This window comes from Chaetura pelagica, unplaced genomic scaffold (genome assembly GCF_000747805.2).
Source record: "Chaetura pelagica isolate M959 unplaced genomic scaffold, ChaPel_1.0 scaffold6, whole genome shotgun sequence".
In the NCBI taxonomy this organism is placed as follows: Eukaryota; Metazoa; Chordata; class Aves; order Apodiformes; family Apodidae; genus Chaetura; species Chaetura pelagica.
Window position 1 is genome coordinate 443,067 of NW_009953491.1, and position 22,705 is coordinate 465,771.

Consider the following 22,705-nt stretch of genomic DNA (forward strand, 5'->3'; position numbering starts at 1 on the left):
AAAAATGAAAAATGGACAACTTCTGTAAAACCTGACATGGGAAAATTGTCTGGGAATGCTATGCTTTCACACAAAGGCAGGAGACTGAGAATTAACTTGAGCACAATTTTGCCATGGAAGCTTTACAAATCTTCAGACACCAACAGATTCTGCAAAGTTGCAAGGAAACACCTTCATGTGCTTGAGTTCACCTGAAATTCATCATACTCTAACATAAAAATCCCATCCACAGGGAAAAAAAAAAACCAAACAGTAAATAAGAAATGTATACATACTTGAGCTTAAAGCGATAATCTGAGTTTACACACAGAGAACAGCAGTAAACAGAAACCAGTAGTGATGGTGGTTAAAAGTCTGGTGAAATACAGGAGCTGGAGGGTTTTGTATTTTAAAGAGAAGTTAACACTGCACATTGTTTTCTAATAGCTTCTGGTTCAAGGCTCGTGCAGTATTTCTGTTTCTAACACCAACCATCTGTACGAAACTCAAAATGTATCAGAGCTGCCTATCTTTAAGATACAGGAAAAATAAAAATATTATGTAACTACTGGTCACCAGCCCAATGTCCTTTCTGCCTTACAAGATACCCAAACTGTAACATTTTGATTGCTGATGCAAAGAAGGAAACAATTGTTTGCAGTCATATTAGAAAGTATTAAATCACTGACAGATACCTTTGAAAAGCTGTTGTGCCTTAATTTATGCTTGCAAGGGCTAAGAAAAAGAAATAATGAAGGTTCTGGTGTATTTCAAACTTGCATAAACAGAGCTTTCTCTTGCCTATTGCTTATTAGTCTAAAATTTGTTCAACTTTCAGGGCAGAGGTGGGAGAAGGAAGAATCTTACCTCTGCAAAACCTATGGACTCTAAAAATAAACCCACTTCTCCCTTTTCTCTGAAACCCTTTTCTGCTTTTGTTTGTTTGTTCTGGATTTTATCAGTCTCTTTTACATGCTGGTGAATCATGTCTCTGTCACAGCTGATTCCATTTATCTATCCTGGGAGAAAACAAAAGCTAAAAATAACTCTTTTGGGGTTTCTGCTGGGTTTTGCATGAGAAGGGCCTGAATATGTTCATTCCAAGCTTGTGTGTCAATGTTTTGCTTTATCTGTGCCAGGGTTGATTTAACTAGCACCATGTTAGAAAAAGAATGAAAGCTTTTTGCCATCCATGAGATTCCAAGTTGGCTAAAATTTAGCATCTGTGACAAATGAAAAAGAACATTTCTTAATGTACGTGGTCAAACTAGAGTATTCTATTTGCAAGTGGGAGGGTTTTTTTTCCCCAAACGAGCTTTGCCATTTTTTGTAATAAGCAACAATGAAATACACAGGTTCTGTCAAGCTGCAGAGTTTGTACTTTAAAGTTGTTGGGTTTTTTTCTACTTTGAAAGATTCTAACCATGTAAAAAGAGTCCTCTAAATTTAAAAAATCATTGCAATCAGTCTCATACAGTGAAAGTCACTCTGTCTGGGTAGGCTGGAAATCTTGCAGGACCATTTATTTTTATCTTCTCCAATGCTTTTTTCTCCCATTTGTGTTAGACATACCTGACTATCTCACTATTAGCCAGCCCCAGGAGAAGCATTTTGACATCTGTGGCTTATTCTATGAAGTATCTATGAAGATACATACCTATGAAGAGGATGAATCTATTTCTGGGCAGTGGGAAGTTTTTGAGCTAAGTCTAGGACATGTGCAGAGGGGAAGTTCAGGTCAGTATTGCATTGCTTTAATTTCATCCATGTAATTAGAGTAATAAAATTAGGATGTTAATTGTTGAGTTACCAGCTTATGCACCACCTGAGTTCAAGACAGTCTCAGAACAACTCACACTAGTTATAACCAAAACTTGGATTGTCAGAAATCTGACAGCACCTGGCACAATTAGGAAGTGCTCTTCAGGCTATCTCCTCTTATGCAAGTGCTGTGAAAAGCTAGGGTCTTGAAAAACAAGTTCAGCTTTTAGCCTGAAAAAATTACATTCAAAATGAAACATATACTGCTTGCACCAGGAAAGGTTGCATTCTCCCACCACACTGTAAAGAAAATGTGGTGGTTAAAGCTCAAAGAGCTATTAACAACATCCTCAGATGGTTTATGTGTTTATGCTAGATACGTGTGTTTGTAGCTGTTCTGTGATAACTGCTCATCTCAAGCACCCTTTGCATTTGCTTAGAATGGAGGCAGTGGTGCAGGCAGAATAAGTCTTTTTAGGCTTGCAAACTCAGCTCAGGAAGGTAAGGACACCTGGGCAGGTAGCTACACTGACCTTTATTGGTATTATTGAATCACTGCTGGCAGGACACAGACTTCTGGTTTCAAGTTACCTTACAACATGATCCAAATCAGTTTTTGGCTAGCTTGCTGTAAAAGACAAATTAAGCATCATCATGACTGAAAACATATTTTTATGTATAAATATTTTCTGTATTTTATGTATAACTGATTTTTAAAAATAGTTGGGTAATGCAGCAGAAAAATGTAATGGGGGGGAAGTGCTATATTAAAAATTAAAGTCTAACATCCTTTTCAAAGTTTAATAAATTTAGTAACTGTGGCATACAAAGTCACTTGCCAAAAGAAACCAGATAAGCTCTAAGGAATCTAGTAAGAAACAGATTACCTAGCACCAAAACTGTCCATAGGTAAAAGTTGTATCATTAGAAGATTGCATTTAAAAATATATTAAAAATTAGTTTGAAGATTATTACATCAAATATGATGCTACCAGCAGTTGTCAAAATATGTTTTTCCTCTGTTCCCAAATCTTTCAAGAAATCCAGACTGAAAGTCCTGACAACAGCAAATCAAGCTTACTAGCTTAGACCTTAGGAAAGAGTACTGGGGTGGCACCATTTGAATATTCTACAGATGAAATCTTGAGAGCTCTCTGTGCTGAATACATCTAAAGGCAATGCCATAAAGTATGCAATGATTTCTGAAAACAATACTCATCAAACAACAAAAAGTTGTTACTTACTTCTGTAAGTCACTTGGCAAAACTGCCCATGATATCACCACATTCCAGGCTTCTTACACTGACTGAGCTGGAAGCACTTAAGTTCATGAACTCGAGCCTCTCATAGCCACTCCTAGTAGTTATTCTAACTGTGAGCAGATTTATCTAAGATGAAATCAAGTGTGCCCAGCTAAGGGCTAGCAGTCAGCAATCATAGGTGCTGGGGAGAGGAGCTGCTAACCTCAAGGGATGCAGAAAGGTGACAACAAGCAGCTGCAGGACAGTGACAGCTTAAAACCAACATAGACATCTCTGCAATTAACATCTGAACGTGCTTCTCTCTCTTTTAGCTGTGTTTTAAACCTCAGACCTCTTTTATCCTATTTTGTGCAGTATCAAACAACAAAAAGTTGTTACTTACTTCTGTAAGTCACTTGGCAAAACTGCCCATGATATCACCACATTCCAGGCTTCTTACACTGACTGAGCTGGAAGCACTTAAGTTCATGAACTCGAGCCTCTCATAGCCACTCCTAGTAGTTATTCTAACTAGGGCCACGATGTGCTTTACAAAATGTTCCAAACCTAACCTTGAAGTGAATATGAGCTTCTCCTTGAGAAGGAATTGCTGGATCTCCCAGTAATGTGATTGCTCTGTTCTGTATTACATGTTACCTTATATGAAGTGGCAGTTTTTTCAGATGCTTTATTGAACAAGAACAGAGTGGGCATGCAGTAGCTCCAGCTTCACTGACTTGTGGTTGTTCAGCTGCAAGCTATCTTACATTTCAAGATCAAGATGAACAGCAGAGAAAAAGGAACAAAGTGCTACCTTGGAGAGACAGCTATAGCAAAATATTGACAAAATACATAACTTTACCACCATATTAAAAGGAACTTGTATTTACAAGGCAAGTACATTTAAAGTGTACTTGGTTAACACCACAAAAAAATTATATCCAATTTCACATTCCATTTGTTCAGACATACCTACTTTGGGATCAGAAAGGATTGCTGTTGCATCACTGAATATAACTAGGCAAAATATGATCTTACTGCCTTTTCCCTTATGTATCATTTACAAGAATGAGCTACAAACTTATGTTGTGAAATTTGTATACAACTACTGAAAAAAGGAATCAGTCATTTTTACTTCCAAAAGCCTAGTTGAATGAAAAAGGCTGATACTCAAGTTTTCTTTCACAATACTCATACCTCATCAGCAAGCTCTCTGAACTTAATGTGACACTATTTTCCTGTCATTTTTCAGCATGCACACGTATTTTAGCTGGACAACTTTTACAGAAGCTCTGTGGAGGAGGTATAGATACCCCTCCAAAGCGTTGGACGCAGAACAAACACAGTAAGTCCTACCACAGTCATACCAGAAGAAACACAACTCTCCAACACTAGCGTTATATTCAGTTTTCAAAATTAAAAATGTGTCTATACACACACGTGAGCAGATTATAATTAGAAGCAAAAATAACAAAGCCTGACACTAGTGACATGCCTCCATGCCAACAGCTATCTGCAGATACAGGAAGTGCACAATACAATCAGTAAACACACACGATTTTCCACTGTTGACAGACAAAAGAGGATTTTCCTCTGTTGCATTGGACATGGCCAATGCAACATTGTTATTAAAATCCAAACATCTCTGGAGAAATGTTTTTCATCTCTGGAGAGAGCCACAAGTGTCGACTGGAGCATTTACTATTGCTGAGGTATAGTAGGGAGGCAGTAGTTTTTACTTCCACCTGCCCTTTAGAAATACCTGTTCAGTGCAAGAGTAATGGCTCCTTCTTCCAGTCCTAAAATCACCAGAATTCTAAAAACTATTACTTGTTATACCACAGCCTCTATCATAGTAGGAAGCAGCTGGCAAAAAGAGGTCAGGTGGCAAGTCCAACTGGTCTGTGAAGAAGTGCAGAATTGCCTAGGCCTTTCAAGATCCCAGAAAACTGTGGCAGAGCAAAACTCAATCTTAAAGTTGTGGAGAAAATAAAGTTCAAGAAGAAAGTTAATTCTGAAGCAGGACTGAAGTACCTTGAAATTGCTTTGGAAAACAGTGTTTCTCCAACTGCTGCTTAAAAAGAAGAGATGTGGGGAAAGAAACATTTTAAGTTTAATAAAGATGAGGATTACTCCATGCACTGTTGAATAGTTCTTGACCCTCTGACCCTCCTCCTGCACACACGAATGTATTATTTTTTCGCTTGTGTCCCCCACCCTCTGCAGATGTAAAGTTATTTCTCTTACAATGTGCACTGTACTCAGACTTCTGCTGATGTTTCAGAATACAAGATGATTTGGTGTATATGCTTCAAATGCAACTGCTTATTTTCATGTTATTATACTTAAACAGAACTTTGTACATAAGGAATAGGAAACTACATCAGACTTATTTTCAGACACTTTTGTAGGACACTTCAGTAGCATCCATTAAGCAGTGTATTCTGGCCTGGCTCAGCTACACAAGCAAATAAAAGTCTGATCATACAATCAATGTGCCCATATGTAAGGAGAAAGAAGAGAGCAAAGAGTTTTAAAAGTTGAAGTTAAGATGAGTGCCTCCATAAACCTTGGAAGACCACATAGAAAAGATTCTGTCTTCATAATATTCTCAAAGTAAGGAATTCTCCCAAGCTAATGAAATATTTCTTCATGCATATTCTCAGTTTCTTCTACTGGGTCTTTTGCAGGTATTTGATTAGATAAGCAACCTATATAATATCTAGTGCTAAGAAAATGGAAGTAGTAAAAGTTGAGATGAAGGAGTGCAGATGGGGAAAAGAGACAGACTCTTTTGGAGGCAACAGAGTCTTACATGACTTTAAAATGACTGTGAAACCACAGGCATGAAAGTGAAAAACAGGATTTCTGTAACCCACCAGTAAGATCTGGAAAGGAGCTAGTGAAATAAAAAGTATTTTGTGAAAAAACAGGGGATGTCTTCACATCTTTGAGGAAGAGCCTTGATAGTAGGCTCTTAGTTTAAATATCGCTTATGCTTTTCAATGGGTTTTTTGTTATGTTTTTTAATATATTTTTTTAAATAACAAGGTTCAAGTTCCGAACAATTTTCTGTCCTAAGTTATTCAAGTGCTTTTGGAGGCTCCTCAACAAGACAGCTTTTACTTGGAGGAACTAGTTTTATTGAGCCACACCTCCCACAAAGAAGCTTCACATACAATTTTTTTTCTTCTAAAGGATAAAAAGGAAAAACTACTTCTGATTCATCCTTCTCATGTGAGTTCTGTAATAAACCTGTGTGACCTCAAAAAAACCCAACAAAAACCCTAAAAAGAAACAAAAAATAAACCAAATAAGCACACCTGTGGCTTTTTTATTATTTGTCCAAAGTGTCCTACCCTTCATTTATCTCTGCTATAATTCACCTGTAATTGCACTCCCTTCTCCTCTTTTTTTATTGAGACTCACTAGATTTTTCTTTAGAACTCTGTTACCAGTTACTAAAGAGCTGCTTTTTTAACCAGTCATTTTACTTCCCTTCACTATTCCCATTTTAGTTCTCTTGCATCACATTAATTTGGCTCTAAAGAAGGAAGAAGTAGTCTGCTTTATTTCAACTATTATCACTATTAATAAAAAAATTCCACAGAAAGAGTAAGCTGCTGTTCCAAAGCATAGAACGGTTTGCATTATCAATCCTTCTTTGTAAAGATGGATCAATCTTTCTCTGGAAAGAATTCATCTTCACACAATTACCATTTTTATATGATTGGTAAAAAAGGTTCTTCTTTGCATTTCTCAAGAGTGTTTACCTAGTGATTTTTCTGAAGTGTAATTTTTCATCTGAAAAACCTCAGAGTATGTTGCAGGAATGTGGGAGCTTGCAACAACCTCACTGCAATTCTAAGGTACATACTCTGTACTTTTATGAATTGGTAAAATGAAGCAGAGCTGGAACTTCCCAAACAGGGAATAATCAAGCTCAGCAGCATATAAATCAAGATCCAGCAATTGTACTTTTAAACATATTTGACATAATTGTATGATAGAGCTTGTAGGTTGGACATAAGTAGAGAAGAAACATTAACCACTGCAAGATGTGGTAAGAATTGATATTCTTCCTTTAGCATGGCTAACACAACTAGAGAATGTAGCTGAGAATCTCAGTAATTCACTTCATTTTTTTCTTTAAGAGACTTAAAGAACTAAGGAAAGACATGGAATGCCTACAGAGCATTTTTTAGTACAGGAAAAGGAGAAAAGCACAAGCAGAACCAGAGTCAAACTCTCAGTCGGGTGGCTTTATTTTCCTTTAGTTCACAAAGTTCAGACCTCATTTTTGCTGGTAAATCAACAATAATCTTCTATCCTTCCATCATCATTCAGTTGACTTTTTGCCAATGCATTAAAGCATGTTTTCCCCAAAAGAAAACACATTGCCAGCATCATTTACTACTCCCACTAAAAATACTTACAGCACAACATTACACACATACTTCTGACAACTGCGCTTTTGGAAAACAATTTTCTGCAGCAGTTAGACAAGAAAACCTTTTCCATGCCAGAAGAGATACTGTTTTAAATATGTGCTCGTGACTAAGAATAGACAGGCAAACTAGAACCTTCCGTAAGATTATGTTCATTTCTTGTCTTTTAGAATCATAAAATATTTTACTGTATATAGGCACAAGTCTGAGTAAACTCAGTCATCTAGCCCTGTACCTCCCAGCCCCCAACAGCTTCTTAGTATCTGTGTTTGAAACTTTTCTGTTTGTAGGTCAAAGTCAAGAGAAGCAGAAAAGCTATTTTTATAACACTTTCCTGTGTTAGAGTTTCTTCTTTTCTGGTTGTCTCAAATTAGCACTTCCTTTGGCCAGAATTTAACCTTGCTTTATATGTCAAATATTTTTGTAGATGACCACCACCAAGGAAAATAAGAAAAGACAGGTAATTAAAGTTTAAAAAAAAATAAAAATAAAAATAAGGATCCTATAGCTATGATCATTACCAGAACAATTTTTACCATACTTCACTGTTAAAAGACAGACATTCCCTTTCACTTTGTTCCATAGATATTATGCAAAATAGCATGTGCAAAAGAGGAAAAAACACAGGATCTGTAGAAAATGCAAACTGACAGAACTTAACAAACATGCTAAATATTACTTGGCTATATCGTGATCAAGTATTGTCTTTGTCCATAATAATTTGAAGGAAATTAAGGTAAGGCCTGTTAGTATTTTAGTCAAAAGTAACAGGTGGATTTTGAGACAGACAAGATTAACTCTGAGAATATCACCTTGACAGAAAAATGTGTTCACAGGTCTCATACCCAGTATCACTGAGGTTTACAACATTTATACGCTCCAGTAACATTGAAGGAGAAGCTACATATCCCAATTTGTTTTCCATTTGTGATTTGGACTTTGTGGAATGTATTTATACAAAAGCTGTCTTTCCACATGTTGCGGTGCAGTAGCACCAATCCCTACGCAGAGCAAGCCCTTTGTAGCAGACACAGGCAAACACAGGGCCCTCAGACCCTGTCTATATAGTAACTGCAATCAGACTGTAGTTCACAGTCACGCAGCACACAATTTACAATCCATTTATTAATTCTGGTCTAGAGCCTACATAGGGAAGTTACTCCGTGGCATTCTGAGAATAAGTCAGTCTAATATCCCGTGTCAAGGACTTCCTCAGATTTCTCCTAAAGTCCATAGACTTTCATTGCTGACTTCAGCAGTGCCACTACAGCTTTCACCTGCCAGAGCACAGCTGGCCCAAGACTGGCCAGCTGTGTTTAAATAAAAGAACTGAAGAGAGAACTGTGTAAACCAAAAGACCTTGAACTTAAATCGCTTCCTTCACTTTCCTACCCCCAATAAACAGAGGCATTTTAAAACTGGTAGATAAGGAGGCTGTAGCTAGTACTGTGAAGGTTATGTCTAAAATAAAGGCTATGTTATCCACCTGAACTGTTAGAAAACTCTATGCTATTCCCTTGCTACCAAACAAGTATACTGAAACCAAGGCACTAGCAGAAACCCTTTAGCCAGGGAGAAGTGTTGTCAAACTTTGATACTTATATTCCCCTTGCTCACATGGTGCTAGAAGTAGTAAAGCCACCTTGGACAACAAGTAGTGAGGGGAACAGTGATGTCTTGAATAGAGGTTCTGTGATCAGCTCATACCTCTTCTGTTTGTGAAAGAGATAAGCAATTACTGAACGAAAGACAGGCAAAGATAACATTAAACAACTTTGGTCTCAGCTCCAGTTTTTCATTAGCACATGCATTAAAGCATCACAATCCCCCTGCTGAAAGCAGGTATTTTAGAAATGTTACTCACTGCTGGTCAGACAATACAAAAAATGTGGACCACTCTGTGATACTGTGTGGATTACTTTTTTCTAAATTGCCATAATTTTATTGGGTAATACTTATCTGAGATAAAGATGAATGGGTAAGGCAAGGCCATATATTTTGGCTTTGTTATTTCCAATTAAGTTCCAGAGGTCTGTGATGCAGCCTGTGGCAAAGTCTTTAATGCACACATGAAAAATAAGGCTCATTTTGAGTACTAGAGGACTTGTAACTTTACAATATGCCTATGAAAATGCCAACATTTTTTAAAGTTTTACATTAATCTGTTGGGGTACTTGTTTCTCATGTCAAATAAACCAACTAGTAAAAGCTGCTAAACCATGGCAAGGTGTTTATCTATTGAAGGTGAAGAAAGCTGCTCTTGCAAATAAGTACTTAAATTTTATTTTACCCTTGGCCACCCACAGTGTGTTTACTCATCACACACACAGACTTGCTATAAAGTAAGCAGGAGAATAATTCTGACTCAATTTTCAGGTTTTAATGTTAAGCATGAATGATAACATTAAATTTAGACTACAACTAAATATGCAGTTCAAGCACAAATGTTGATTGAGAGCTTTCACAACTCAACAAACAAACAAATCTTAAAAGGTGTAACAAAATCATAGAAAAGAGGAACCTCTATAAGACAGTCATACACTCAGTTTCACAGAAATCCAGTAGCTACCAGTATGATTATGCCTCTGAAGCTATGTTTAATTAATTATATACAGGACTGACTGCTCATTGTAGCAAGTTGAGTACATGTGAAGGAAATGGGGATAGCTCCCCACCTCCCCCCCACATCCTAGCTCCCTAGCTCATTGATGACATTTGCACAGCAGGGACCTGCTGCAACTCTGCTGAAGAGGCATGTTGATAAAAATGAAGACTTTTCTCCCGGTTTTCTAGATGCAAGACATTCTTCCTAGAAGATGTTACAGGTCCTCTGAAGATGCCATCAACTCAGATTCTTTACCAGCTAGAGAAACCAACCTCAGATGCTTGATCATTTAAATAGAAGACAAAGCTCAAGACTTACAGCGTGCACAAAATCAAGTTTTGTTGTCCAGGGCCTTCCCCAGACAGACACCCACACCACTCCTACCCCACAAAGCAGGGGAGAAGTTGGAGGGATTACTGAGATGTTGAGATGGTAATGGATGACTAAGAAAGCTGAGAGGAGCCAGAATAAGCTCTCCAGTGGTCAGCAAGATGTGCAAAGGAGCTCTGGGTAAAAGTGAGGGTCCCTTTAATCCTCATGCAGACTGGTGCTGTTTTCCCTGCATCTATTCTCCTCTCTTTTCAGGCATGAGCTCCCCATCTCCTGTCTACCGCTCTACCACAACTGATGGAACCCACAATCACCACCTAACTGATCCCCCATCCTCAGGAACAAACATTATTCCTGTGCCTCCCGCATTGCTGGGGAAAAAGGGGAAATAGGACAAGCCAGCACAGGCTCAGCCTGTTCCTGACACATCAAAGCTCATGTCACAAAGCAGTTCTCTCTCACTGACAACAGTAGTGCTGTACAGAAGCAGAAGGGATAACTAGCTTAGTAAGTTGTACCATATTTTACTTAGAGCTGACATTAGACTTCTCTGAAAGAGAGGTCAAAGGGCTTGCATTAAGAACCCTCATGGTATCATAGCAGTTCCTCGGCTAGCAAGTTCTCCTTGTGTAAAGCTTGTTAAACTTAAACATTAACAGGCTCATTTTCTAAATTAAAATTTAAGAGAGCTTGGCAGTGGGTAACATGAGATTAACATAAGCCTTTCACTCAATGTTAGGCATAAAAGATAATGCATACAAATAAAATTGAAACTTTTTTGTACCTAAAAAAACAATTCTTTGTGAAGATGAGAAAACAAGTGAACTTCCACAAATAATGAAACTGAGATGAAGATGCGTAAAATTTACTGCATCCACAACCTACAATGAGTACAAAGAGAGTTAAATACAGGGAGAGTACATGCTTTGTTGATCTGAAATACCTGGTGAATGCTTCAAGTTCCACACATTTTGGTTACAAGTAATTTTTTTTGTTTTATAAGAAAGTAGCTAAGTAAGCACAGAAACACATGAAAACCTCTAGCAAAGCAGCCATGAAAGCAAATAATAACTACACTGTATTATCAGATTTGCATTATCACTGGGACAGCTCATAGAACCAGTTGGAGGGGATCTTTCAGTAGCAACTATAGAAGTAAGAGAAATCAGCATAAGAACAGCTTTATTAGCTCTTTGAGCTTTGTTTTCAAAACTATTTTAATACTAATGAGTACCACATATATTGCAGACAGCTGACTAAATAAAAAAGGCCATCAAGATTATCTCTTCTTTCTAGTTCTTGGGTGTAGGCAGTCAACTAATGTAAACTAGAGAAGATAAGTATCAGTAACTTATGAAAAATGCCATTACAGCATGCTAGGAGCAAAACAGCCATGTGAAATGAGAGGAACAGAATTCAATATAGCGTGCAATGACTGTAAGCTTCAGTGCCCACATACTAAGCTTTCTGTACTGTAATGGTCTGATACATTCATTTTGACCCAGAGACCAGAGATAAATTGTCTTAGCAATACAAACAAACAGCTAAGCAATTAGGGCAAAGTTTTTGGAGAACATCGTGATAACATCTAAAAGCATTGTTGGGTGATGGGGAAAACCAGCCCTGCAGATAGGAGGTTTGATCTGAGGTGAAAGAGAGAGTATAATTGCTTTTCCAAATTACAGTGCACTAAAAAAAAAAAAAAGAAAGAAAAGCAGACAACCAACTGGCATTGTTATTTGTCTGGCATCTATTTCAGTGTATCCAACCTAAAAAGTAACTTTCAGTGTCCCATTTGGAGTTAAACAACTCTTGCCTGTAAAAACAAAGATTTTAAAAGTACAAGTGTGAAAGTGTCAGAACTAAGGAACCACCAAGTTTTAAATACTTTATATCACTTAATTTTCCTTAAAGTAACTTATTAAAATAAATTCCCAATCACTGGAATAAATACAGTAGTCAAATGACAAAAGCAACTATTTTACCTATCAGCTTTAATGTATCAGCCTTATTTAAGAAGGTCAAGCTGTGGCAAACACAGGTGTACATCTACTGCAGTGCAGAACATGGGCTGCAAAAATGTCTATGACCTCCCAAGCACACAAATAGATAACTAGTATTTAAACTATGTGTTGATTTAGCAACAAGAATCTGGCTATTGCTTTCAAACTTTGTGCAAAATTTGACAGAGTAGTAAGACAATTAGAAATTAGTGAAATATCAGGTCTAGAACACATCCTTTTGATTTGGGTGGGGTTACCCTAGAAAATAATCATAAGCATGTATAAGAAAGTAACTCAAATTCTTAATTTTTGTTGTTTAGAGCACCTGTCATACATGATAGTTTTAGTAGAGATGCCTACTTATTGAAAAATATCAAAATTCCATTTTAGTGCTAAAAACTGCAATATGCAAAGCCCTATTATTTTAGTGCTTTTTACATTTTTTTAATATACTTTCATATTAGAGTTAATGATGAAATACAGAAGAAATCACCCATTAATAGCATCTCCCTAACTACATAACTGTTCTCCACACCTGTAGTAAGATTTTCCTTCCTACCTTTCTTCTAATTCATTCATCACAATCTATCAATAAACAACACTGAGCAGCCTTAACGTTCACTTACAGTTTCTGCATTTTAATCTACTTGATATTGTCCCACAAATAATGTCCATAGAAAAAAAACAACATGTCAGCCAACATCACCTAAGAAAATAGGCTATGGAAATGAAAAGTCACCTTTCCAGCTACAGGGCAGGATTCTGGCTTTCAAGAATGTCCTGTTAACACAGTGCTCAGAAGGACAGCAATACAATGCTTAGATGTTATTATGGTTAAATTGATACTCACTGCCTTAGAAAGAATGTTAAGTTTTTCATCCCAGCTCTCCCCACCACTGCCACAACTTGAATTCTCTAGAAAAAGAAACTGAGTCTTTGTGCCTTCAAGCTATTCTCTACTCTTTTTCCCTTCCCAATTGCTTATACACTTCCCCTCTGCATGGGTAGGCTTTTGATTTGACAGGTGGGCTGCCTTGCCTTCTGTCACAGGAGCAGCCCAGGGAAGCAACTGCAGAAGTAAAAACTAAGGACAACTGGTATAAGCCATTTCCAAAGTATTTTTTTCTGTCACGGAGCCATCAGGAATGGAAAGGACCACTGAAGAGGTTTGATCTGGACAGGCTTAATTGATGGGCCAAGGACAATTGCAGGAGTTTCAATATGGCCAAATATCAGGTCCTGCACTTTGGCTGTAACAACCCCCAGCAGCACCACAGGCTTGGGGAGGAGTGGCTGGAGAGCTGCCCAGCAGAGAGGGACCTGGGGGTGTTAACTTAACTGACAGCCAGCTGAAAATGAGCCAGCAGGGTGCCCAGGTGGCCAAGAAGGCCAACACCACCCTGTCCTGCATCAGGAATAGTGTGACCAGCAGGACCAGGGAGGTGATCCTGCCCCTGGACTGGGCACTGGTGAGGCTGCACCTCTAGCACTGTGTGCAGGTTTGGGCTCTGCAGTAAAGAAATGACATTGAAGTGCTGGAGAGGGTGCAGAGAAGGGCAACTAGGCTGATTTGGGGTCTGGAGAACACGTCTTCTGAGGGAGCTGGAGCTGTTCAGCCTGAAGAAGAGGAGGCTGAGGGGAGACCTCATTGCTTTCTACAACTACCTGAGAGGAGGTTGTGGTGAGGTGGGTGTTGGCCTCTTCTCTGTAGTGACTAGTGATAGGATAAGAGGAAATGGGGTCAAGTGGCACCAGGGGAGGTTCAGATTGGATATTAGGAAAAATTTCTTCATAGAAAGGGCAGTAAGGCATTGGAACAGGCTGCCCAGGGAGGTGGTAGAGGCACCATCCTTGAAGGTGTTCGAAAAACAGATGGATGTACTGTTTCAGGGGATGGTTTAGTGGTTAGGAGTTGTAGGTCAGACAGCTGGACTCAACAATATTGAACGTGTTTTCCAACCTCAATGATACTATGATTCTAAGATCATCTAGTTCAACCCCCCTGTCAGAGCAGGATCACCTACAGTGAATCACACAGCGCTGCCAATACAAACCACATGCTATGACATGGATTGTGGATGAAGTCAGACCAAATCAGGAATGACCTGTATTTTTACTTGCAGACTTCATTAAATCTCACTCTGCTTTTCCCTTCCCTCAAAAAACTTTATACAAAAAACACAATGAATCAATGAAGTGCCTGTTACTAAAATAGGAACATGCATATGACTTCTATGCAACAGATTTGTTTTCACATAAAAATTAAAATTGAAACTACTGCAAAACCAAAGAAAATGTATTCTTGTTTATTTCTCTCTCTGTCACGGTAACAAAGTCACACTTATGTGCATTGCAAGCATTGTGTTTTTCCACTTATTCTTTTTCTCAACAGAAGTGTCATGGTTGACACTTTATTTCAGCAAAGACCATATCTTAATGTTACATCTTTAAAACTTTCATCACAGGTAAATTTAAATGCAGTCATCAATATTGTCAAGTGCAAAGGAGCCTGATGGTTTTATGAGAGGTGTAATGAAACTTTAACTGAAAATCTCAACAAATTATGAAGCCCAAATAAAGCCTTTACAAAATTATTCCTCCCTTTACTAGTTTCATCCTCACAGATACAGATTAAACATGTCAATATTGAAGACTATTAATCCAGTCTACCTCCTCACAGCCTTTTCAGTAACAACTGGAAGAGTTGCCTTACTTCCCTTCTCTAACTTACTACTGAAATAATTTCTCCATAAAACAAAGCCACAAAGTTGCCTTTTACTTTGACCTGATAACAGACATTATTTGTAAACTATTTCTTACACAAGACAGACACTTGCAGCTATATATCCCAGAATGATCAGTCCCCTTCATGAAAAATTCTAACCCTACTCTAAAATTCTGTGAAAATATTATAGAACTCATTAATACTTTAAATATATGAAATGTCATGTTTTTGTAGAAGATTCTTTCCAAAACAACCTTTTATTTTAGACTTTTCCATCAGTTCTGAACCTTTTTTTTTTGCATAGAGGCTTATGTGACACATGCACTTAGTTATATTTTGACAACCTTCAGTGGGTTGTTAAAATAGTCTGTTTTCCAGAAAAGAAAGTATAGCCACAATACCAAGTTGAGCCTTTGGGAGTTGGTTACATTTCTCATTAAACCCATGTTCAAATACATGTAAGTATTTTTCTTTAGTGTGGCAACTTGCCAATTTAACATTGGGGAAATATAGATGCTTATAAATTAAGTTTATAAGTGAGTTTGTTGAAATGACAAATCGGATTTCAAAAACTGAAGTGGGAGTATTTTATGCATTGTGTTATATTGCAGTGCCCTCCACTGGCCAAACAGTCTCACTTAAAGGAGCAAAAGTTCTTTGAAATACTACTCTTCAGACTAAAAACCAAAAAAACCTCACAAGCAGCGTCAAGTTCTCAGAAATAGTTACTACATAATGGCACTGATTTATACTAATGTCAGCCTTGCTTTCATATTACATGGTAATTAAAATACTTTGGATGCTGAAATAAATCCTCAAACATCTTTTTAAGGAATTCAAAATTAGAGGTGACAATACAAATGTAAGTGGTACTAAAAAGTGTAATTTAACACAAGGCCTTATAATGGTAAAAGGTATGTAACTGGATTAGCAATTACTACTGTCTGTTGAATTTTCAGTTTTACCTTTTTCACTTAAGAAATGACAGACCCTCAACTAAATTTCTCTTTGAAGAACTTAGTAATGCTTTTGAGTGCAGTGAAGAGAGCTGGTTGCAGGGTCAGCCAACATGGGTTTAGGAAAGGAAGGTCCTGCCTAACCAATGTGAGCTCCTATGACTGGGTGACCCACCTAGTGGATGAGGAGAAGGCTGTGGATGTGGTACCTCAGCTTCAGCAAGGCCTTTGACAGTGTCTCCCACAGCATCCTCCTGCAATCCATGGCTTGGGCAGGTGCACCCTTTGCTGGGTCAAAAACGAGTTGGATAACCAGGCCAGAGAGTGATGGTGAATGGAGCTGCATCCAGCTGGTGTCCAGTGACCAGTGGTGTCCTCCAGGGATCAGTACTGGGCCCAGACCTATTCAACATCTTTACTGACGACCTGGATGAGGGGACTGAGTCTAGCCTTAGTAAATTTGTGGATGACACCAAGCTGGGGGGGAGTGTCAATCTGCTGGAGGGAAGGAAGAAGCTGCAGAGGATCTGGACAGGTTGAGTCAAGGGGCCAAGGCCAAGAGTATGAGGTTCAGCAAGATCAAGTGCAGGGTCCTGCACTTTGGTCACAATAACCCCAGGCAGCCCTACAGGCTGGGGGAAGAGAAATGAAATGGTTTTAACATCCCCTTTTTCAAGGGCTGACCAATAATTTTCAAAAGATGCATAAAGCACTATTTCATTTAAGCACAACTTAGGCAAGCTTCAAAACTTAGTGTAAGTTTTAGTTTTGCATTCACATTTCTGTGTTAGTAGGCAATGGAGGAAACTAGTCATATTTCTTATCTGCCAATCCTATGATAATCTACTTCCACTAGGAAAAAAGAAAATACAACACTGTTCCTAAACTCATTTTTAAGGATAAAAGCTAGATGCCAAGACTAAACATGAAGCATCTTCCTTTGACTATAGTTGCATAGATTACTAACAATGGCAGGATTTTCCACTCCAGTGAACAGCAGTGCTAAGTGTCCCACCCCAAATCTCTAGACCCTAATTCTGGCAAAGTGGGAAGCAGCTTTGGTGCTCTTCCAGGCAGCCTCAAGCTAGCACAAACATGAACAGACAAGAATAACTTCTTTGCCTCATTAAGCCTCAATCCTCACAGAACATTCTGTTCCTCACTGAAGATTAACTTGTGATACTCCTTTTATATCTGAATTCAATGACACAGAGCAAGGAACTAGGTCTCCTGACCATCAGAGCCTGTTAGAAGTGCTATATTGTAGACCTTGAGGTTTTGTAGCCATTGCCTTACCTCAGGTCTATCTTTTCATCCCACCTCAGGGTTCTTACATAGCTTATGACAATCAGCAATTTCCTTTTTTTAAAAAAAAAAAACAGATATTCCCTCTTCCTTTCATTGTGCAATAACCCATACTGGTCCCGGGTTGTTCTGCTAATCATTTTGAAGATAAGATCTCCCTTCATGCAATCTAAAAGCTTTTTTTCATACTATGAGCTTAAATGAAAAAAAAAAAATAAATGAGGTGGCAACAGTGGATATCTGTTTTATTCCACTTTTTAGATCTCTGTGTTTCTATTACACTATTTTAGCACCTCAGACTGAAGGAGTGAACCATTTTCACAGCCACATTACATATAGATGAATACATAGGAAGATAGCAGAAATACAAAAATGCTTTCCAAACTTGTATAGAATTGTTTTAGCCAGAAATGTATCAACCCCACAGCTCCTTAAAACAATTTGACTCTGTCATGGGTGCACAGGGCCTCTGAAGGAAGAGCAACTGTTGGTCTTGCTCTCAACCCCGAAAAGTAATTAGGACCCCACTTCCCCATGGGGAACAGGTGTAGCTATCACTTCACTGGCAGCCTGTTCCAGCTGAAGAGTTATTACTACAGGTGTTCATCTGACAACAATTACCATTGACAATGGTCATTGTATGTGGATCTCACCTTCTAAAGGTTTCCTCCCAAGAGAAGTGATGTGATGACTGCTGAACTGCAGCATTATCCTGCTTGCTGCTAAGAGGCCAACTGACATCTACCTTTACATGACCTTAGTGAGAGACAAAAATACGTGCTCAACCACAGTTGCTTCACCATGCTGACACAGAGGATTTCTAACTTTCACTTTTCTTTACAGTGTAAAGAGCTTTAAACATCACTGCCTTAAGCCACAGAACTCTGAAAAACAAGAACAGGATGTCTGCTGCTAGAGCTGGTGCTGTGTATATTTTCCTGAAACTGTGCTATCTGGGGCCAGGTTGGTGTAAACTTTCAATAGATAGATAGATTTATTGGCCAAATTCTGTCTTTCCTGCTAGAAGCTTAACTCTAGTGAATATGATGAAAAATATTTTCATGGCCAAGGATTGTTGTCATCACAATCTGCTTAACAATAGTAGCAGCTGGAGGTGAAAAAATAAGGAGTCTCAGAGTTATGTTCAGTGCTCTCCTTTACTCTTACAAAGCTGCAGTGGAGGCAGAAAGAGACCAACAGTATTTATTCAATTCAACATGGAAAAAATGATAGCAAAAAGCAAATCACATATAGTAGGTAATCTCCTCCCTCACAGAAGATGCTCATTGCTCCTCAGTTAAGTACACCAAGTCTCCAAATCTGGAAGAACTTTTGCTTCATCCTTTCCAGAATCTCTTTTCCCCTTTGGATGTTAATAGGCATTGGATTAAATTCATGTGACAACTCCCATCAGTGGCAGAGTGTACAAGTTAATATTCCCTGCCTCCTCCATGTTATTGTGGTTCAAAACATTAAATCAAGGGCCAACAGATGACTCCTCTGTAAAGACAGGAGTTTTTCAAATAAAATGAAAAGGAGCCATCAAAAGAATGAGTAGAGGACTCAAGGCCATCTGAATTAAGATGCCTTAGCAATTTCCATGCCAACTGCAAAGCCTCACATCACATCTCCCTACTGACTTGATCTTGGTAGCATTGGTGTTTTACATCACTGTTCAGTTCTGTCCTTTTGGGGAGGGTTCCTTCTCAATAAACGCAGGCTGCAACATTACAGCTGCACATCCCTTAATCAGAGGTAATTTACAGGGCTTTCCTAGTCCTGTAACCATCCCCTGCAGGCAACTCTCCCTTTCCATGGTCCAAATGTTTGTTTCCATTTAGAGAGGATCTCAGCAACCTGCTAACAACTTGTGCCCATCATTCTTACTGCCACCTTTTCCTTTCCTTTCTCAAGAGTGGGTTTTGATACTGCAAAAGTATGTTATTGCAGGTCTACAGGACTTGTAATTTACTATCTTACCTGTCAGTCAAGACACACACCCATCACCAGAGCCTGTACACTTCACACAGGTAAAGCACATCTCAAATATGATTTCTGATTTGAACCAGCTGTTGGAGAGGCTGGCCTTAAATGCTCAGACTAGGAAGAAAGATAAAAAATCCTGTAAGGTTTGTCTCTGGTCTCATTCTGATGTGTATTTCTCCTCCTTTCTTCCTTTTGCCATTTAGCAGATGAAACAAAACCACTTTCCACTAAGTAGTTTCCCTCCAAAGTAGGGTGAGAGGAGGAAAAACATTTCTAACTGGTACATAACTCCAGAGCATGAACCAACATCTATGTCAACAGAGTAACTGTTTACTCTAACCAGGTAAACAAGTAGAATAAAAGTAGAACTTGTAACAACTGAGAAAAATATTTTCCCATCACAAATTTCAAGGCAAACATTGTTGGGAATATATTACTGAGTGCAAAGCAAAAGCCATGCTGTTTTGAAAAGCTCACACACCAAAGCAAGTACAGCACACATGAATACCTACCTGCTTATACTTCTGCTAAAAACAAGACAAGACAAATACTCATGCTAGGTATCCCTAATATTAACGTAGGAGACAAATATTACGCAAATATAGTGTTAATCCATAAATACCTCATGTTCTGTACTTGGCCAATGAACTTGACAATTAGAATAATGAGCTAATACATTTCTACTCAAGAATCAGTGTAACTCTTAAACAAATGCATCCTACTAAGCAGAGTTACATATGAAATGAGCAAGGTGAAAACTGGCATGCTTAGCTTAAGAAGCACAGAACTACATGAAACAGTGTTTTGGTTTTGTTTTTACATAGTACCTCTATACCTTTATATTAAATCTATAACTTTATTATTATTTCTACATACATACATTATATGTAATGGGTCTCAGAATTAAATCAGCATTAATTTATCAATTGCTATTTGCAACATAATTCTGTTTATATGCACCTGACATACATATCAAGAGGAATTAATGAGCTGATAGTATATCAAACTCTGGAAGCATAAGACTTCAAATATTTTCCACATTTTTTAACTTTTTTTAAAAAACTATTTGGTTAGATTTTGGCTATTCCTTCTCCTACTTTCCACACAAGAAAGAAATGCATTTCAACTCTAATGTGAGCTATAAACACACGTACAGTTTAAAAGATGCATTATAAAGACTAGCATAAACACCAGCATTTTTCATACATTAAACAGTAGAAATAAGATTTAAATGTTTCTTTCCAAATGCAAAATCCAGTGCTTGCCCAAACAAACAAGCCACACAAAAACACAAAGAAACCCCCACACAACTAAGCAATTTGTATCGAACAATTACAAAATACAAGTTGGTAAAATGGTATCTTCCATTAAAGCACAGTATAGTTACTACTGACTCAGTATACATACCATCTGAGTCACCTGGACAGAAAGTAACTATACAATGTGGAAAACAGCTACAAAGCAATCATGCTATAGACTGAAAGTTCTGTGATTCCAAATTCATCTTTAACACCATTATCTATATTTTTTCACCACCTGAAGGCAAGCAACAATTTTTGTTGCTCTTTTCAATCTTAGATGTGTACCAAAGGGTTTTTCCAATGACAATTCTATATTTTCCTCTTGCAAATGCAAACTCAGGTGAGGTGTTCACCACAATTAACATCACATCCAACCAACTAGTTAGACCTTCAGAAGCTTGTGCCAGCTCCACAATACATTTAGACCATAGTATCACTGCTAACGCACAAATTCTCTTCACCAACACTGTTTGCATGGCTTTCTGCTTGTAAGATAAAAAACTTGGTATGATACCTGGATGCTCTGGTCCATTCAGGCCTTGCTGTTTTAATTCTCAGCTTCACAAATCAAATCCCCATCCCCAACACTTGAATTGTACATTACAGGACAAAAGCGTGAAGGGCACTCAAGATCCCATCAAGACACAATACAGAGGTGTCCTGCACAAAGCCACTATTATGCTTATTTAAAAAAAAAAAAATAGACATCAGGTAAACTAGATACAAGCAACAAGAGACATCATTTAACAAGAGCTGTGAACTCACTGATAATGGGGACTTTCTGCCCTGGTCAATCCAAACACATTCAGTATCTCTTTAACTTAATTTCATATTTTTGGAAGTTCATTTCCTTGCAAGTGTGCCTACTTTATCAAGACAGTAAACACAATGCAGTCTAATTTCAGGCTATATCTATAACTTACTGTTTAATTTATGTTTACAATCAATTCATACATTATTCAAATTAGGAGTGCTTTAGAGCTCAAACTGATTCAGAATTCTACAAAATATAAACATACCTGTACAATAATCTCAGAAACTGAGTCAGCTACCTTAAAAAGTAAAATAACAAAGGCAAGAAGACTGCAAGCCAGCTGTCACAGACAATGCTTCTCTTTCCAAGCATGACTACTTCCATTAAACAGCAAGGTAAACTTCCATTTTTTAAGAACTGTTCACATACAATTAAGTAAGATCTAACTCAGGACTTCAAGTAAAGCTAGACAATGAATAATACTTTTATTCAATGGCAAGTCTCTCATAATTGTTGAGCATTTATATTATCAACTTAAAAGTTGTTGTTCCACTTACTGTGTCACATCAGATACTGCTGGCAGTGGTGACTCTTCTGATATAAGGTCCATGTCATCGGTGAAGCTGTTGGCCCGTGACATTTCTCGGCTATTCCCTTCTAAACGTCTTTTCACTGCACAAATAATTTAAAGAATCATAATACATTAGAGAAATGGCACATACAAGCTCTCAAATACATAGTTCTACTCTGAGACATGGGTGTTTTGTCAAATTCACATGGTGATGCTGACAACATATGCCATACAAAAATATATGTGCACATACACAGTTCAAAGACATAGGAACCTCTTACAGAAAAGGCTTGTCTTCTTGGGAACTGTATCCCTGTAGGCTGAAGTTCACCATATCCACAATTTCAATGCAGGCATGACATGAGAAACAACCTGACCTCCTACTCTGGTTTGGGCCTAAGAGGACAACACAAAAACAGCCACACGACCACTCATTCAACTCCACACACACACACACACACTGTGGGATGGGGAGGACAAAGCTGATCAGAAGCTGCTGGGTTGAGACAAAGGACAAGGAGGGATCTTCACTGATTAAGGTCCCGGGCAAAACAGACTCAACTTGGGGACAAACAATAATTTAATTTCACCCTAATCACACCCCGCAGGACACAGACACACCCAGAGCAGGGCTTGCAGATGTTACCCCACCCCTCCCTTCTTCCCGGGCCCCAATCCCTTGGTTCCCGGTTTCTCTCCCTCCTTCCCCCCAGCGGCACAGGGGGACAGGGGATGGGGTT

The 22,705-nt window shown here is 38.3% G+C and overlaps 1 protein-coding gene across 1 annotated transcript in view; it reads right to left on the reverse strand.

Moving 5' to 3' along the window:
- Positions 1–22,705, reverse strand: part of LOC104389984 (potassium voltage-gated channel subfamily KQT member 1-like) — a 485,421-nt gene that overhangs the window by 380,731 nt on the left and 81,985 nt on the right. The window contains 1 exon segment of the mRNA XM_009999050.1: positions 21,952–22,066. Coding sequence (XP_009997352.1) covers positions 21,952–22,066 — 115 coding nt within the window.